Consider the following 15,461-nt stretch of genomic DNA (forward strand, 5'->3'; position numbering starts at 1 on the left):
CCTTTAAATTACTTTGTATTACAGCACCTTCAGCTGTTAGTTTTAATTTAAAGATTTTTGGTAGAACTGCCAAAAGGTGAAAGCTGGGCAAGGTTGGGCAATCAAAGGGCATTCATTTGAAACATATTTCCATCAATCGTGGTTTACAGCCTTTTCCATACTTCAATAATCAACAATAAAACTAAGAGAAACAGCCAGACTGAAAGCACAATATTGCTCCTTCAACCACTCTGCTCCAAGTTAAAATGTTTACTTCTTCCACAGTGAAACTCAATCGCAAGTCAATTGCCATCATTCGTAATAAGAACGTACAGCACAGAAATAGACCCTTCAGTCCAACTCAACCATGCTGACCAGATATTCTATATTAATCTAGTCACAATTGCCAGCATTTTGCCCATATCCCTTTAAAGCCTTCCTATTCATATACTCATCCAGATGTGTTTTAAATGTTGTAAATTGCACCAGCTTCCTCCACCACCTCCCCCGGCAGCTTATTCCATACACGCATCACCTTTTGCATGAAAATGTTGGTCCCCTCCAAATCCTTCCCCCTCAGCTTAAACCCATGCCCTGTATTCCCAGACTCTCATACCTTGGGGAAAAGACCTTTACTATTCACCCTATCCATGTCCATTATGATTTTATAAATTTCTATTAATTCACCTCTCAGCCTCCGACACTCCAGGAAAAAAAAACACAGCCTAATCAGCCTCTCCCTGTAATCCTGACAACTACCCTGCAACCCTTTCAAGTTTCACAACATCTTTCCTATAACAGGGAGACCAGAAATGAGCACAGCATTCCAAATGGCTACAGTATTCTTCTAACACAAGCTCTCCATCAGGAAAGACACTCCTGATGAAAAGCTTATAGTAGAAACATCAACTCTCCTCAGATGCTGCCTGACCGGCTGTGCTTTTCCAGCACCACACGTTTTTACTCAGATCTCCAGCATCTGCAATCTCCTTTTTCTCTAGCATCCATAAACCACAACCAAAGCACAAGCTTAATTTAGTACTACTGTACATTAAATATTATTGGAAAGACACAAGAGACATTGAGAGGGTACAGAAGAGATTTAAGCAAATGTTTCCAGTTACGATGGATTTTAGAGACAAGGTTAGGTCGGAGAAGCTGGGCTTGTCCTCCTTGGAGCAAAAGCATGTCAAGGAAGAATCCTACGGTGGTGCACAGAATTCCGACAGTTAGATAAGGTACTATGACAAGGTAAACTTCAAAACTTCCACAGATTGAAAGAATCAGCAATAACTCTTTCTGCAATACCTGTTTCCTAAGATAAAAGAACAATGACAAACTGTTATAAAGCAATTAAAAGCATCATGCCAATTAGCCATTTCCAGGAAGTGAAGGGGTCAGGCTACACAAACCAGCTGCTTTAACAACTGCTTGATAACTGATTGCCCGAGGCCACAGGACAAATGATTGCCTGCAGAGGAATTTGAGGAGTTAAATGGCAGGACAGACTTCGATCAGACAGTTAACATCAAATGTGACAAGGAACAAAAGTCTAAGTTGAGAGCAGTTGGCTTTCACACCTGTTAAGGAAGCAAGCTACAGACTTAATGATAATGACCTGGACCTCACTGCCATCAGGAAGATGGGAGAGGGGCAGGGGGGGTATGTAATGAGTATGAATAACTCTGGAAGTGTCATCAGTGCTGTGGCTGGACACCAACAGACAGATGTTGTTGATTGGAATCATGGCTACATTCCACCATTAATCAAATAATAGCTAAGTAGACTTAAGAGGCTTAACTTGCTTATTTGAAGGACCTTATTTTGGTTGCTACATCAAATAAAGTTTAAATTATAGTTTCAGTTTTAATTGCCTGAGAAATTTTTTAATTAAAAAGTAGCTTGTGATAATATCCACACAACATTACCAAAGGAAAGCTACACACAATAGTCAATCATCCAAGGACTAGGAGACACAGATTTAAGATTCTGGACAAAAGATGCAGGAGCAATGTGTGGAAAAATTTATTTTTTCATAGCAAATGGGACCAACCTGGAATGTCTATGAGGCTGTTGAATGTAGATAATCAGTGAAAACTAAATGGTCACCTGAGGGGAGAAAACTTGCAAGGCAACATGGAAATACAGCAGAGGAACTAGATGGCTGTACATTGAGCTAGCATGGAATCGACGGCTGAATGACTTCCTTATGATCCAGCATGACAAGAGGCTTGTACTACTATTGACCAGGTCCTGGAACCTCTTGGCCAGTCTTTCAGTAAGAGACCGCTGTACATATAACTGACTGTAGACACCATACCTTTACAAATAACATTAATCAACAGATTTGACAGGTAAGTGACTCATGCTAGATTTTCCGAGATGAGTATGGAATAACTTAAAACAAATCCAAAAGCAATGGATTTTGGGGTGTTAAGGAATGGGACAGAAGAGTGCAAGAAATGTAACCTGTGCGTCCTTTTCCGATCTCGTCTGTGTGATCTTTCATAGGATGGTGATCGGTAATTGTCATGGTGCTTATGCCTGTCTCTGAAAAAGGAAAAGGTTTGGTAAGTCGATTTTTGAGGTTTTGTACAGACTTAACAGGAACCACATCCGCATCATACTACAGCATGATAGGAAAGGGCATTAAAAAAATCAATTGCTGTTAATTCCCTGAAGTCAGAGATTTTACAAGCTCTTGGTTTCGGTGTTTTTATTTACAAAGAGCCCTCTGTGTGATCCCAGTTTTGGTATTTTTTTATTTATTTAATTTAAAAAGAGCCCTCACCTGCTGCAATCGAAGTTTCCGTCATACAGTCATACAAGTTTACAGCATGGAAACAGGCCCTTCGGCCAACTTGTCCACGCCGCTCAGATTTCACAATTAATCAGTCACACTTGGCTGTGATTGGTCCATATCCCTCCATACAGCTCCCATCTATCTACGTCTCTACAAGCTTCTTAAAAGACAAAATTGTATTCACCTCCACCACTACCTTCGGCAGACCATACCAGTCACTCACCACCCATCAGGTCACTTTTGTATCTCTCCCCCCTCACCTTAAACCATCGATGCTTTATACATTATTGGGAAAGCAGCCCCTGCCCGCAGTGCGCCCCCCCACCCCCGCGGTCTTTATTATTAAAGGGCCACCCCCCTCACCCGCCAAGCCTCCAAGGTGTGATATTAAAGGGGCCCCTCTCCCAAACCCGGGTGCGTTATTAAGGGGCCCCTCACCTCTGCCGGGGTGCGTTATTAAAGGGGCCCATCTCCTCTCCGGGGTGCGTTATTAAAGGGGCCGCTCTCCTCTCCCGGGATGCGTTATGAAAGGGGCCCCTGTCCCCCCCGGGGTGCGTTATTAAAGGGGCCCCTGTCCCCCCGGGGTGCGTTATTAAAGGGGCCCCTGTCCCTCTGGGGTGCGTTATTAAAGGGGCCCCTGTCCCCCCGGGGTGCGTTATTAAAGGGGCCCCTGTCCCCCCGGGGTGCGTTATTAAAGGGGCCCCTGTCCCCCCCGGGGTGCGTTACTAAAGGGGCCCCTATATCCCCGGGGTGTGTTATTAAAGGGGCCCCTATCCCTCCGGGGTGTGTTATTAAAGGGGCCCCTATCCCCCCGGGGTATGTTATTAAAGGGACCCCTATCCCCCCGGGGTGTGTTATTAAAGGGACCCCTATCCCCCCGGGGTGTGTTATTAAAGGGACCCCTATCCCCCCGGGGTGTTTTATTAAAGGGACCCCTATCCCCCCGGGGTGTGTTATTAAAGGGACCCCTATCCCCCCGGGGTGTGTTATTAAAGGGACCCCTATCCTCCCGGGGTGTGTTATTAAAGGGACCCCTATCCCCCCGGGGTGTGTTATTAAAGGGACCCCTATCCTCCCGGGGTGCGTTATTAAAGGGACCGCTATCCCCCCGGGGTGTGTTATTAAAGGGACCCCTATCCCCCCGGGGTGTGTTATTAAAGGGACCCCTATCCCCCCGGGGTGTGTTATTAATGGGGCCCCCATCCACAGGGTGTGTTATTAAAGCGGCCCCTATCCCCCAGGGATGTGTTATTAATGGGGACTCTATCCCTTGGGGTGTATTATTAATGGGGCCCCTATCCTCGGGGTGTGTTATAACTGGCCCGTACCTGCTGTGCCCGCGGCCCCGGTGCCGGCTCGGTGTCCTCTCCCGGTCGTGACTGATCCTCCTGCGGCCGCAGTCCACCCTCCTGTCCCTGTCTCTCTCCCTGGGCCTGTCCCTGCTGTCTCGGCGTTCAGGCCTGGCCTGAGGCGGGCTCCGCCGTTGCTCCCGGTTACGGTAGGCCCTGTCCTTGTGGCGGTTATCGCGCTCAGCCTCGTGCCGCCCTCCGGACGCTCTGGCAGGCGGCGCGCGCTGCGGCTTGTCCCGGAAGTGCTCGGCGGGTGGCCCTGACCCCAGGCCTGGCGGCGGTTGCTGTGGCGACGGGACATTGTGGTAACCCCCAGGGCCTGGGCCCGGATGGATGACAGCTCCCGCTCCCGGAGGATAACCGCCCGCTCCCGCGGCCTGAGGATAACCGGTGCCGCCGAAATGCTGGAGCGGGTAGGCCTGGGGGTAAGGCAGCGGGTACGGCGGTTGGAAAGTCGCCTGCTGTGGGGGTAGGAGCGGAGCCTGGGCCTGGGCCATCAGCGGCTGGTAACCCGCCCCACGCTCCGCGCCTCCCACATTCGGCGCCGGCGTGAAGCATGGGAATCCCGAGCGTGGTACCGGAGGCCCGGGGTAGGGAGGCCTAGGCCTCAGCTGCTGGGCGGCCGGCCCCGGGCGAGGCTCTGAGGCCTGAGGGATGTGTGGCGGGTAGGCCAAGAAGCCTGGGCCTGGGTAAGCCGGGCTCTGCGGGCTGGGGAAGCGGGGAGGAGGGGGAGGTGGCGGTGGGGGAGGGGGCATCGGCGGAGCGAGCTGCTGCTGCTCGGGGGGGAATAATGGAGGCGGTGGGTGGACAGGCCGAAAGCCACCCCCTCCAGCACCGGCCTCGAAGGACTGCTGGGGGGCCCGGCCTCCCGGGGTTACCCTGCCCCGGGCACCGCCAACCTTCGGCATCACCCCGTGGCCAGTGTGCGCAGCGGCCCCTCGGCACGGATGAAAGGACATGGTTCCCCCTTTAAATACAGAGAAAAAAATTAGAACAATTTAAACGTACCTGATTGTGACAGTGTAAAACAGCATGGCTAAACACAACTAAATTCCACCGTACAGATGTTAGAAATGTGCCCCTCGGCTGGGGGGACAACAGAGAAGCATGAAAATCAACGTTTCAGGCAAAAGCCTTTCATCAGGAATCAATGAAGCGCTCATTCCTGATGAAGGGCTTTTGTCCGAAACATTGATTTTCCTGCTCCTCGGATGCTGCCTGACCTGCTGTGCTTTTCCAGCACCACTCTGATCTTAATTATAATCTCCAGCATCTGCAGTACCGTACTCAGTTTCACCTGGGGGACAACAGAACTGATTGCTCTAAAGAGCAGCAACTTGCAAAGATTTCCACGGTCAACAGGACAGGACACAAGGAGGCTGCAAAACTGTATTGATATGTTAAGGGCAACAACTTGCTACATTAAGTGAGTGGGCAGAACAAGTAGAAGGTTAAAAATGTGAAACTGACCATTTTGGCAGGAAGTATCAAATAAGAAGCATGTCATCTAAATGGCGAGATGGTAGAGCTCTGAGATGCAGAGGGTTTAGAACATAAGAAATAGGAGCAGGAGTAGGCCATCTGGCCCATTGAGCCTTCTCTGCCACTCAATAATATCATGGCTGATCTCTTCATGGACTCAGCTCCACTGACCTGTCCACTCACCATAACCCTTCATTCCTTTTTCTGTTCAAAAGTCTCTATCTTTACCCTAAGATGATTTGACGATTCAATTCCACAGATTCACAACCCTTTGGGTGAAGAAGTTTCTCCTTGTTGAGCTGCCAGAGGAAGTGGTGGAGAGAGGTGCGATTACAACATCTAAAAGGCATCTGGATGGGTATATGAATAGGAAGGGATTAGAGGGATATGGGCCAAACGCTGACAAATGGGGCAAGATTAATTTAGGATTTCTGGTTGGCATAGACGGGTTGGACTGAAGGGTCGGTTTCCATGCTGTAAATTTCTTTGACTCTATTCAACTCAGTACGAGATCTGCTGTCTCTTATTGAGACTATGCCCCCAAGTTCTAATTTCACCCGCCAATAGAAACAATCTCCCTGCTTATATCTCATTTACTCCCTTAATAATTTAATGTTTCTATAAGAATCCCCACCCCCATTCTTCTAAATTCTAATGAGTATAATCCCAGTCTACTCAATCTCTCCTCATAAACCAACCTTCTCAAATGTGGAATCAGCCTAGTGAATCTCCTCTGCACACCCTCCAGTGCCAGTACATCCTCTCTATTACTATACACTGTACTCCAGGCCTTACAAGGTTAATTCCCAGAATGGCGGGACTATCTTACGCTGAAAGATTGTGGGCTTGTATACCCTTGAGTTTAGAAGGCTGAGAGGGGATCTGATTGAGACGTATAAGATTATTAAGAGATTGGACACTCTGGAGACAGGAAGCATGGTTGAGTCCCGATCCAGAGAACACAGTTTAAAAATAAGGGGTAGGCCATTTATAACAGAGTTGAGGAGAAACATCTTCACCCAGAGAGTGGTGAGTGTGTGGAATGCTCTGCCCCAGAAGGCTGTGGAGGCCAAGTCTCTGGAAACTTTCAGGAAAGAGTTGGATAGAGCTCTTAAGGATAATGGAATCAAGGGTTATGGGGATAAGGCAGGAACAGGATACTGATTGGGGATGGTCAGCCATGATCATAATGAATGGTGGTGCTGGCTCGAAGGGCAGAATGGTCTACTCTTGTAGCTATTGTCTATTGTCTCACCACCACCTTCAACAGCTGCAGCATAACCTATTTTTAAATGCCATCCCTCTGGCAATGAATTCCATTTGCCTTCTTAACTACCTGCTGCACCTGCAAACAATTTTTTGTGATTCATGCACAAGGACACTCCAGTCCCTCTGCACAGCAGCATATTCCAATTTTTCACCATTTGTTGTAATTCCTACCCAAATGAATGACCTTACATTTACCAACATACTCCACCAGCTAGACCCTTGCCCACTCACTTAACCTATCTCTCTTCCTCTGCGTACTTTGGTCTACCACTCATCTTAGTGTCATCTGCAAACTTTGACACTACACTTGGTCTCCAATTACAAATCTCCAAGTAAATTGTAAATAATTTCAGTCCCAACACTGATCCCTGAGGCACACCACTAGCCCCTGATCGCCAACCAGAAAAATACCCATTTATCATCATTCTGTTCTTGTTAGTTATTCAGTTTTGGTTCCAGTGACCCTTCAAAACCGGTGTTAGCTAGGAAAAAGTTTTTTTTTAAAAGCAGAAGAGCTGAAGGGAGTAAGGAGTAAATCTCAGGTGGCGATAGATCCAAAAGAGAGAGCAAGACGGTTGGACAAACAGGAGTGGAGAACAGTTCCAGCCGAGGAGAACGAATGGCTGCTAATGGGAACTATGGGTAAAATGCTAAAATGGGTAGTGTGTAATAGCAGACCATGTGATAACAAGGCCTGGGGTTGGGGTAAGAATATGGGAGAAGGTGTCCCAAGACCTAAAATTGTTGAACTCAAGATTAAGTTTAGAAGGCTATAGAGCTCCCAAGCGGAAAATGACATAGTGTTCTTCCAACTTGAACTGCCCTTTGCTGGAGGACTGCCACAAGCCTGAGACAGAAATGTTGGCCAGGGAACAAGATGGTGAGTTGAAGTCACAGGCAACTGGAAGCTCAGGGCCTTTTTTTTTCCAAACAGAACTGCGAAGCAGTCACTCACTCCATGCTAAATTTCCCCAATGTAGAGGAGACTGCATAATGAGCAGTGAATCCAACAGACTAGAGTAAGTGAGGTGCTGGTAATGTGCTGCTACACCTGGAAGCTGTGTTTGGGACTTGGGATACAGAGGAGGCAGAACGTAAACGGGCAGGTGTTACACTTTCTGCAGCTGCAGGAAAGGTGCCATAGGACTGCAGAGAGTTGTTGAGAGTGAAAGAGGAGTGTAGCAGGGTGCCCAGAGGGAATGGTCCTTGCAGAAGAAGATGGCAGAAATGGCAGCTAGTGATCCTCTGGATGGAGTTGCTGGTGGAATAGTAGGTAAGGGCAAGGGGGAAGAGAGGGGGTGAGGGCTAAGGTGCGGGAAAGGGTCAGACCCGGTTGAGGGCCCGGTCAACAATGATGCTGGGGAAACCTCTGTTGAGGAAGAAGATGGACATTTTGGTGGCTCTCTTATTGAAGTTGGCATAATCAGAACTGAGGAACTAGGAGAATGGAATACTGTCTTTACAGGAAACAGGGTGAGGATGTATAGTTATGACTATGCGAGTCAGCTGGTTTGCAGTGGATATTAGTGGCTAACCTATCCCCTGAACAAAAACAAACATGTAAAGGTAGTGGAGGGAGGAGTCGGATGAACCAGGTAAAGGTGAGAGTGGGGTGGAAATTGGAAGTGAAATTGATAAACATTTCAATTCAGGATGAGAGAACGAAGCAGCACGGATTATATCATCAATATACCAATGTGGGTGTGGGCCATGAGGGCACAGCAACAAGGAATGTTTCACATACTCTATAGACACAGGCACATGCGGGTACCCATGGCCACCCATTTGACCTGAAGAGTAGCGAGGTTACACTTCAGTTATACAGGACATTGATGAGACCACACTAGGAGTAATGTGTACAGTATTGGTGTCCTTGTTTAAGGAAAGATGTAAATGTGCTGGAGACAGTTCAGAGGAGGTTTAATAAACTAATACCTGTAATTGGCAGGTTGTCTCATAAGGAGAGGTTGGACAGTCTAGACTTGTATCCGCTAGAGACCAGTTGATTGAAGCAAAGAAGATCACGAGGGGTTTTGAGAGTAGATGTGAACAACATGTTTCCTGTTATGGGAGAATCTAGAACTAGGGATCACCGTTTGAAAATCAGTGGTCAGCCATTTAAAACAGAATACGCATCGTTTTCTGAGCATCAGATTCATTGGAACTCTCTTCCTGAAAAGGTAACTGAAGTTGAGTTATAGAGTCATAGAGATGTACAGCACAGAAATAGATCCTTCGGTCCAACTTGTCCATGCCAACCAGATATCCTAACCTAATCTAGTCCCATTTGCCAGCACTTGGCCCATATCCTTCTAAACCCTTCCTATTCATATACCCATCCAGATCCCTTAAATGCAGCCTCCACCACTTCCTCTGGCAGCTCATTCCATGCTCTGAATGAAAAAGTTGTCCCTTAGGTCCCTTTTAAATTTTTCCCCACTCACCCTAAATCTATGCCCTCTAGTTCTGCACTCCCCCCACCCCAGAGAAAAGACCTTGAATATTTACCCTATCCATGTCCCTCATGATTTTGTAAACCTCTATAAGGTCACCACTCAGCCTCTGACACTCCAGGGAAAATAGGCCCAACCTATTCAGCCTCTCCCTGTAGCTCAAAGCCTCCAACCCTGGCAACATCCTTGTAAATCTTTCTAAACCCTTTCAAGTTTCACAACATCCTTCAGATAGGACGGAGACAAGAGCGGCACGCAATATTCGAAAAGTGGATGAACCAATGTCCTGTACAGCTGCAACATGACCTCCCAACTTCCATACTCAATGATCTGACCAATAAAGGAAAGCATACCAAATGCCTTCTTCACTATCCTATCTACCCAAGACTCTATTCTCAAGGAACTATGAACCTTGGTCTCTTTGTTCAGCAAAACTCCCCAGGACCTGACCATTAAGTGTACAAGTCCTGCTCTGATTTGCCTTTCCAAAATGCAGCACCTTGCATTTATCTAAATTAAACTCCATCTGCTAGTCCTCAGCCCATTGGCCCATCTGATCAAGATCCCATTGTACTCCGAGGTAAGCTTCTTCGCTGTCCACTACATCTCTAATCTGCCAACTTACTAACCATACCTTCTATGTCCTTGAATATTTTTAAGGTAGACATAGATCCTTGCTAAGCAAAGGAGTGAAACATTCTCAGGGATAGGCAAGAATGTGGATTTGACATTACAATCAGAGCAGCCATGATCTTAATAAATAGTGGAGCAGGATTGAGGGGCTGATTGGATTACTCTTGCTCCCAATTCATGTTACGATCAGTTTTAATAGTACTTTCACAGCCATCGGCAATCCCAAAACACCTCAATACTCTTAAAGTGCTTCAAATAACATAGGAGAAACATCCGCCAATTAGTTTACAGCAACTCCTACAACAACAATGTGGAAATGAACAGAATCTGTTCTTTGCTCGGTTGAGGACAAATATCCATCAAGACACTGATGAGAACACACATGCTCTTCTTCGCAACAGTGGCTTGGGATTTTCACATCCTCTCAGCTGGGCAGGTAAGGCCTCAGTTTAATTGAGATTCCGGTGCAATACCAAGGGAGTGGATGCAATTTTAATCCAAGTGGTCATATCCATGCATGGCGCAGTTGCCATGTCGAAAGGGAAAGTATGAGCTGTCAGACAACACTGGATTCCACATGATAGGAAGGATGTGACAGCACTGAAGAGGTGCGGATGAGATTTACCAAGATGTTGTGTGGGCTAGAGAGTTTTAGTTAAGAAGAGAGATTGGACAAATTTGGATTGTTTTACTTGAGCCAAAGCCACTTAGGAGGGTCGTGATGATGATGTATAAAATTATTAGGGGCATAGACACTGATGCCACACAAATACCAGGCAATGACCATCCCCAAATAAAAACTGAGAACTGCTGATGCTGTAAATCAAAAAGAAAAAATAGAAATTGCTGGAAAAGCCCAGCAGGTCTGGCAGCATCTATGGAGAAACATCAGAGCTAATGCTTTGGATCGAGTGAAACTTCTTCAGAATTTTGAGAAAGGATCATTAGACCCAAAATGTTAACTCTGATTTTTCTCCATAGATGCTGCCACACCTGCTGGGCTTTTCCAGCAATTTCTATGGTTGTTTCCGGTAAGAGACAATCTGATCATGAACTCTTGACATTCAATAGTGTTACCATCACTGGATCCCCCACTATCAACATGTTGAGGAGTTACCATTAACCAGAAATTCAACAGGATTCATCATGTAAATGCAGTGGCTTCAAGATCAGATTTGAGTCTAGGAATATTGCAGCAAGTAACTCATCTGCTGACTCCCCAAACCTATCCACCATCTATAAGGCACAAGTCAGGAGTGTGATGGAATACTCACCACTTGTCTGGATGAGTGCAGCTCCAACAACACTCAAGACTTGACACCATCTAGGACAAAGCAGCCCACTTGATTGGCAGTGTATCCACCACATCCCCCACCGAGTGGGAGTGTATCCACTACATCCCCCACCGAGTGGCAGTGTATCCACTACATCCCCCACCGAGTGGCAGTGTATCCACCACATCCCCCACCGAGAGGCAGTGTATCCACCACATCCCCCACCGAGAGGCAGTGTATCCACCACATCCCCCACCGAGAGGCAGTGTATCCACCACATCCCCCACCGAGAGGCAGTGTATCCACCACATCCCCCACCGAGTGGCAGTGTATCCACCACATCCCCCACCGAGTGGCAGTGTATCCACCACATTCCCCACCGAGTGGCAGTGTATCCACCACATCCCCCACCGAGTGGCAGTGTATCTACCACATCCCCCACCGAGTGGCAGTGTATCCACCACATCCCCCACCGAGTGGCAGTGTATCCACCACATTCCCCACCGAGTGGCAGTGTATCCACCACATTCACCACCGAGTGGCAGTGTATTCACTACATCCCCCACTGAGTGGCAGTGTGTACTATCTACAAGATGTACAGCAGAAATACACCAAAGATCCTTCGCACCTTCCAAAACCAAGACCACCTCCATCTGGACATCATGGGGAACAGCTACATGGTAACACCACCACCTGCAAGTTCCCCTCCAAGCCACTCACAATCCTGACTTGGAAATATTCACCGTCACTGGGTCAAAATCCTGGAATTCTTTCTTTCGGGGTCAACCTACAGCATGTGGACTTGTGGTGCTTCAAGAAGACAACTCACCACCACTTCCTCAAGGTCAACTATTGGAGGGGCAATAAATGCTGGCTGCCAGTCAGCGACAACACCTCCTGTCAATTAAAAAAAAAAGACTGCAAAGGGAAAGGAGGGATCAACGACCAGGAAACATAGTTAAGGGGCAGGAGATTTAGAGGAGATGTGAGGCAAAACCTTTTCACTCAGAGGGCGGCAGGAATTCTGACCCTGCCTGTACCAATAGTAGAGGCAGAGGTCCTCAACATTTAAGAAGACTTTAGATGTACATTTGTAATGCCAAGGCATACAATAATATGGGACAAATGCTGGAAAATGGTTAGAATAATTAAGCAGTTTTTAACTGACGCAAATGCGATAGGCTGAAGGGTCCTTTTTCTGTGCTGGAAGACCTTTTACGACAGTGTTGGAAAATATTTAATCACTGAAGGATTAATCCTCAAACTGAGAATCAAAAACCATGGTGTTACAAATTCAAACTTGTATTGAATTCAAACTACCTCTGTATTTTCATCTTTTTATTTGGTTATTGTGAAGTGTAAATAAACTTTATATTCTGAACTCCCTCGTGGTCATAAACCCTATGGTTTGTTTGCCCATTATTAGACAGTGATTGCCAGCATGGTCTACACACACAGTTAAACCCAATTACAGCAAAATGAATGAATATTAACAGAGATAGGGTGGAGTTACTTGTGAAATTTTCTCCACCCTCCAATCCAGCCTGAGCACTGAGGCCAAGAATCATATTAACCTGGCTGGGGTCAACTAACTGAGCACATACCAGATATCAAACCTTGTACTCTGCTGCTTTCTGCCACTTAATACTATCAGGCTTCCAACAGCACCATACAAACCCATGGCCACTACCACCCAGAAGGACTAGGATAGCAGATACATGGGAACACATATCAACTTGATATTCCCATTCAAGCAACACACCATTCTGATTTGTTCCACTATTGCCACCGGGTCAAAATCTTGGAAGTCCTCCCTCAGCAGGACTGCAGTGGTTTAAGAAGGTGACTGATCACCTTCTCCAGAGCAATCAGTGTTAGAAAGTGGAGTTGAATAGGCCACAATAGGCTCAGCCAGACAATGCACACATCCCAGGAACGGACAAAACCAAAGTAAACTAGTTTGGATAATCTTCAGAAGAGGTGGAGAAAATGTCCCACATGTTTTAAGTCATTCAGACTGCTAGCCCACATTGCTAAGGAATGTTAATACTTTATGTCCTTAAATAACCTATATCCAAGCAGGCTGCAATGAAGTTTTCTCATGTCATAAAGTCATAGAGCCATACAGAAATGGAAACAGACCTTTTGGTCCAACTCGTCCATGCCGACCAGATTTCCCAAGTTAATCTAGTCCCATTTGCCAGCATTTGGCCCACATCTCTAATACCTTCCTATTAATATATTTTTTATTGATTTTAAATGTTGTAATTATACCAGCCATTAACACTTCATCTAGCAGTTCATTCCACCACACTCCATGAAAAAGTTGCCCCTAAGGTCCTTTTCAAATCTTTCTCCTCTTTCCCCAAATCTATGCCCTTTGGTTTTGGTCTCTCCTACCCTGGAGGAATGACCTTGACTACTCACCCTATCTCTGCCCCTCATGATTTTTATAAACTTCTATAAGATCACCATTCAACCTCCAACACACCAGGTAAAATAGCCCCCGCCTATTCAGCCTCTTCCCATAGCTCAAACCCTCCAACCCTGGCAACATCCTTATAAATCTTTTCTGAATTCTTTCAAGTTTCACAGCATCCTTCCTGTAGCAGGGAGACCAGAATTGATCGTGGTATTCCAAAAGTCCTGTACGGTTGCAACATGACCTCCCAACTCCTATACTCAATGTATGACCAACAAAGGCAGCATACCAAATGCCTTCACAATTCTGTCTAACTGTGACTCTCCTTTCTAGGTACTACAAATCTACACCCCAAGGTCTCTTTGTTCAACAACACTCTTCAGGACCCTACCATTAAATGTAGAAGTCCTGCCCTGATTTACCTTTCCAAAATGCAGCATTTCACATTTATCTAAATTAAACTCTACCTGTCACTCCTCAGCCAATCTGATCAAGGTCCATTGTATTCTGAGGTAACCTTCTTGGCTGTCCACAACACCACCAATTTTGGGTCATTTGCAACCCCTACAAGTTAGAGTGCAGCACCCTTCTATTCACAATCGAATTTGGCCTCTTGTCCTTTCTAAAGTCAATGACTGCAGATGCTGGAATTGCAACATTGAATACAATTGCCCAATTCAAAGGTGTTCCCAGCTACAAACAATCGCCACTTTAACAGGTTCAACGCGGACCGAATGTGCACAATGCACACGTCTTACAGCAGAGGGCTGCACACCAACACAGTGGGCAACTCCAAGGGATCAAACTTCAAGAACTTTGGGGGGGGGGGGGGGGGGGGGAGAATTACATTTGTGTGGCACCCTTACAGTTCAACACGGTCCCTATTGCAGTGAAGCAAACAATGGAACCAATTTGCACAAAGGAAGCTCAAGAGCAAATGTAGCAATGGCCACAGAAATAAGGAATTGAACATTGATGAAGCAAACCTTTTTTCTCTTTCTAATCATCCCAGTCTAGTTCAGCCCCTTTTCTTTTCCCTGCATCAGTGATTGCAGTAGCATTGTGTGTGTTTCTTCACAATGCTGTAAATCCCTCCCCGTTGTTCTCTCCACCCCCACCCCACGATTGCATTAGCTGCAGGCGCTGCTCAACACGGAGCCCCGACGTTAGATCAGACGCTGCGGACCCGGACCCAGCCCCACTCGAAGCAACCTGCTGCATTTCAGTCACTGCTGCGGACTTACAGTTTGCGAGGGCCGGTAGTTTCCAGGAAGCAGAGAAGGAGCCGAGACGGAAACTCTCGTTAAGAGCCGGCCCCTCGCTCTGCCCCCATTGGCTTTTCACAGAGACATGGCGCTGCCCACAATGCAAAAGAGAAAAATAAAAGCAAATGCAATATTCAGGGGGGAAATATGCACCGCTTCTGTTTGCAAACACACTGCGCGCTGAGTTAGCAATGGGTTTTGTTCTAAGCAGTCTCTTAGAAACTGCACATTATTCCAAAATCTGTAATAGAAACAGAACTCGAGTTGATTGCAATTTCACACAATGTGCTTCACTGCAAAAAGGGAAACTTTATTATTTAAAAAAAATTAGAACTGGCCTGGGATTGATGCAAATTAAATAAATGGGACAAAACTGTAACATGAAGGTAGCAGCTGGTTGGAAGGTGCCGCCCTGCAGCATTGAGGCGGAGGGAGCGGTTCCCCCGCGGAACTCAGCGCCGGTTGCATTTGTTTCAGGCCGGCGGGTTTACGGCGCTGGACTCGCTTTCCTCCAATCAGAGGCAGAGGGGGA

The 15,461-nt window shown here is 46.7% G+C and overlaps 1 protein-coding gene across 1 annotated transcript in view; it reads right to left on the reverse strand.

Annotated features, from left to right (window-relative positions):
- Positions 1-15,325, reverse strand: part of drosha (drosha ribonuclease III) — a 186,821-nt gene extending 171,496 nt beyond the window's left edge. Inside the window, exons 1-3 of the mRNA XM_043719624.2 lie at positions 14,909-15,325; positions 4,111-5,098; positions 2,449-2,529 (exon numbers count right to left, since the gene is read on the reverse strand). Of these exons, the coding sequence (XP_043575559.2) occupies positions 2,449-2,529; positions 4,111-5,090 (1,061 nt within the window). The 5' untranslated portion in view covers positions 5,091-5,098; positions 14,909-15,325. The remainder of the gene's footprint in view (positions 1-2,448; positions 2,530-4,110; positions 5,099-14,908) is intronic.
- Between the last annotated feature and the right edge of the window lie 136 nt (positions 15,326-15,461).

The sequence above is a fragment of the Chiloscyllium plagiosum genome, unplaced genomic scaffold (genome assembly GCF_037043375.1).
Source record: "Chiloscyllium plagiosum isolate Xiang-an unplaced genomic scaffold, Cpla_swu_hap1 HiC_scaffold_34, whole genome shotgun sequence".
NCBI classification, from domain to species: domain Eukaryota; kingdom Metazoa; phylum Chordata; class Chondrichthyes; order Orectolobiformes; family Hemiscylliidae; genus Chiloscyllium; species Chiloscyllium plagiosum.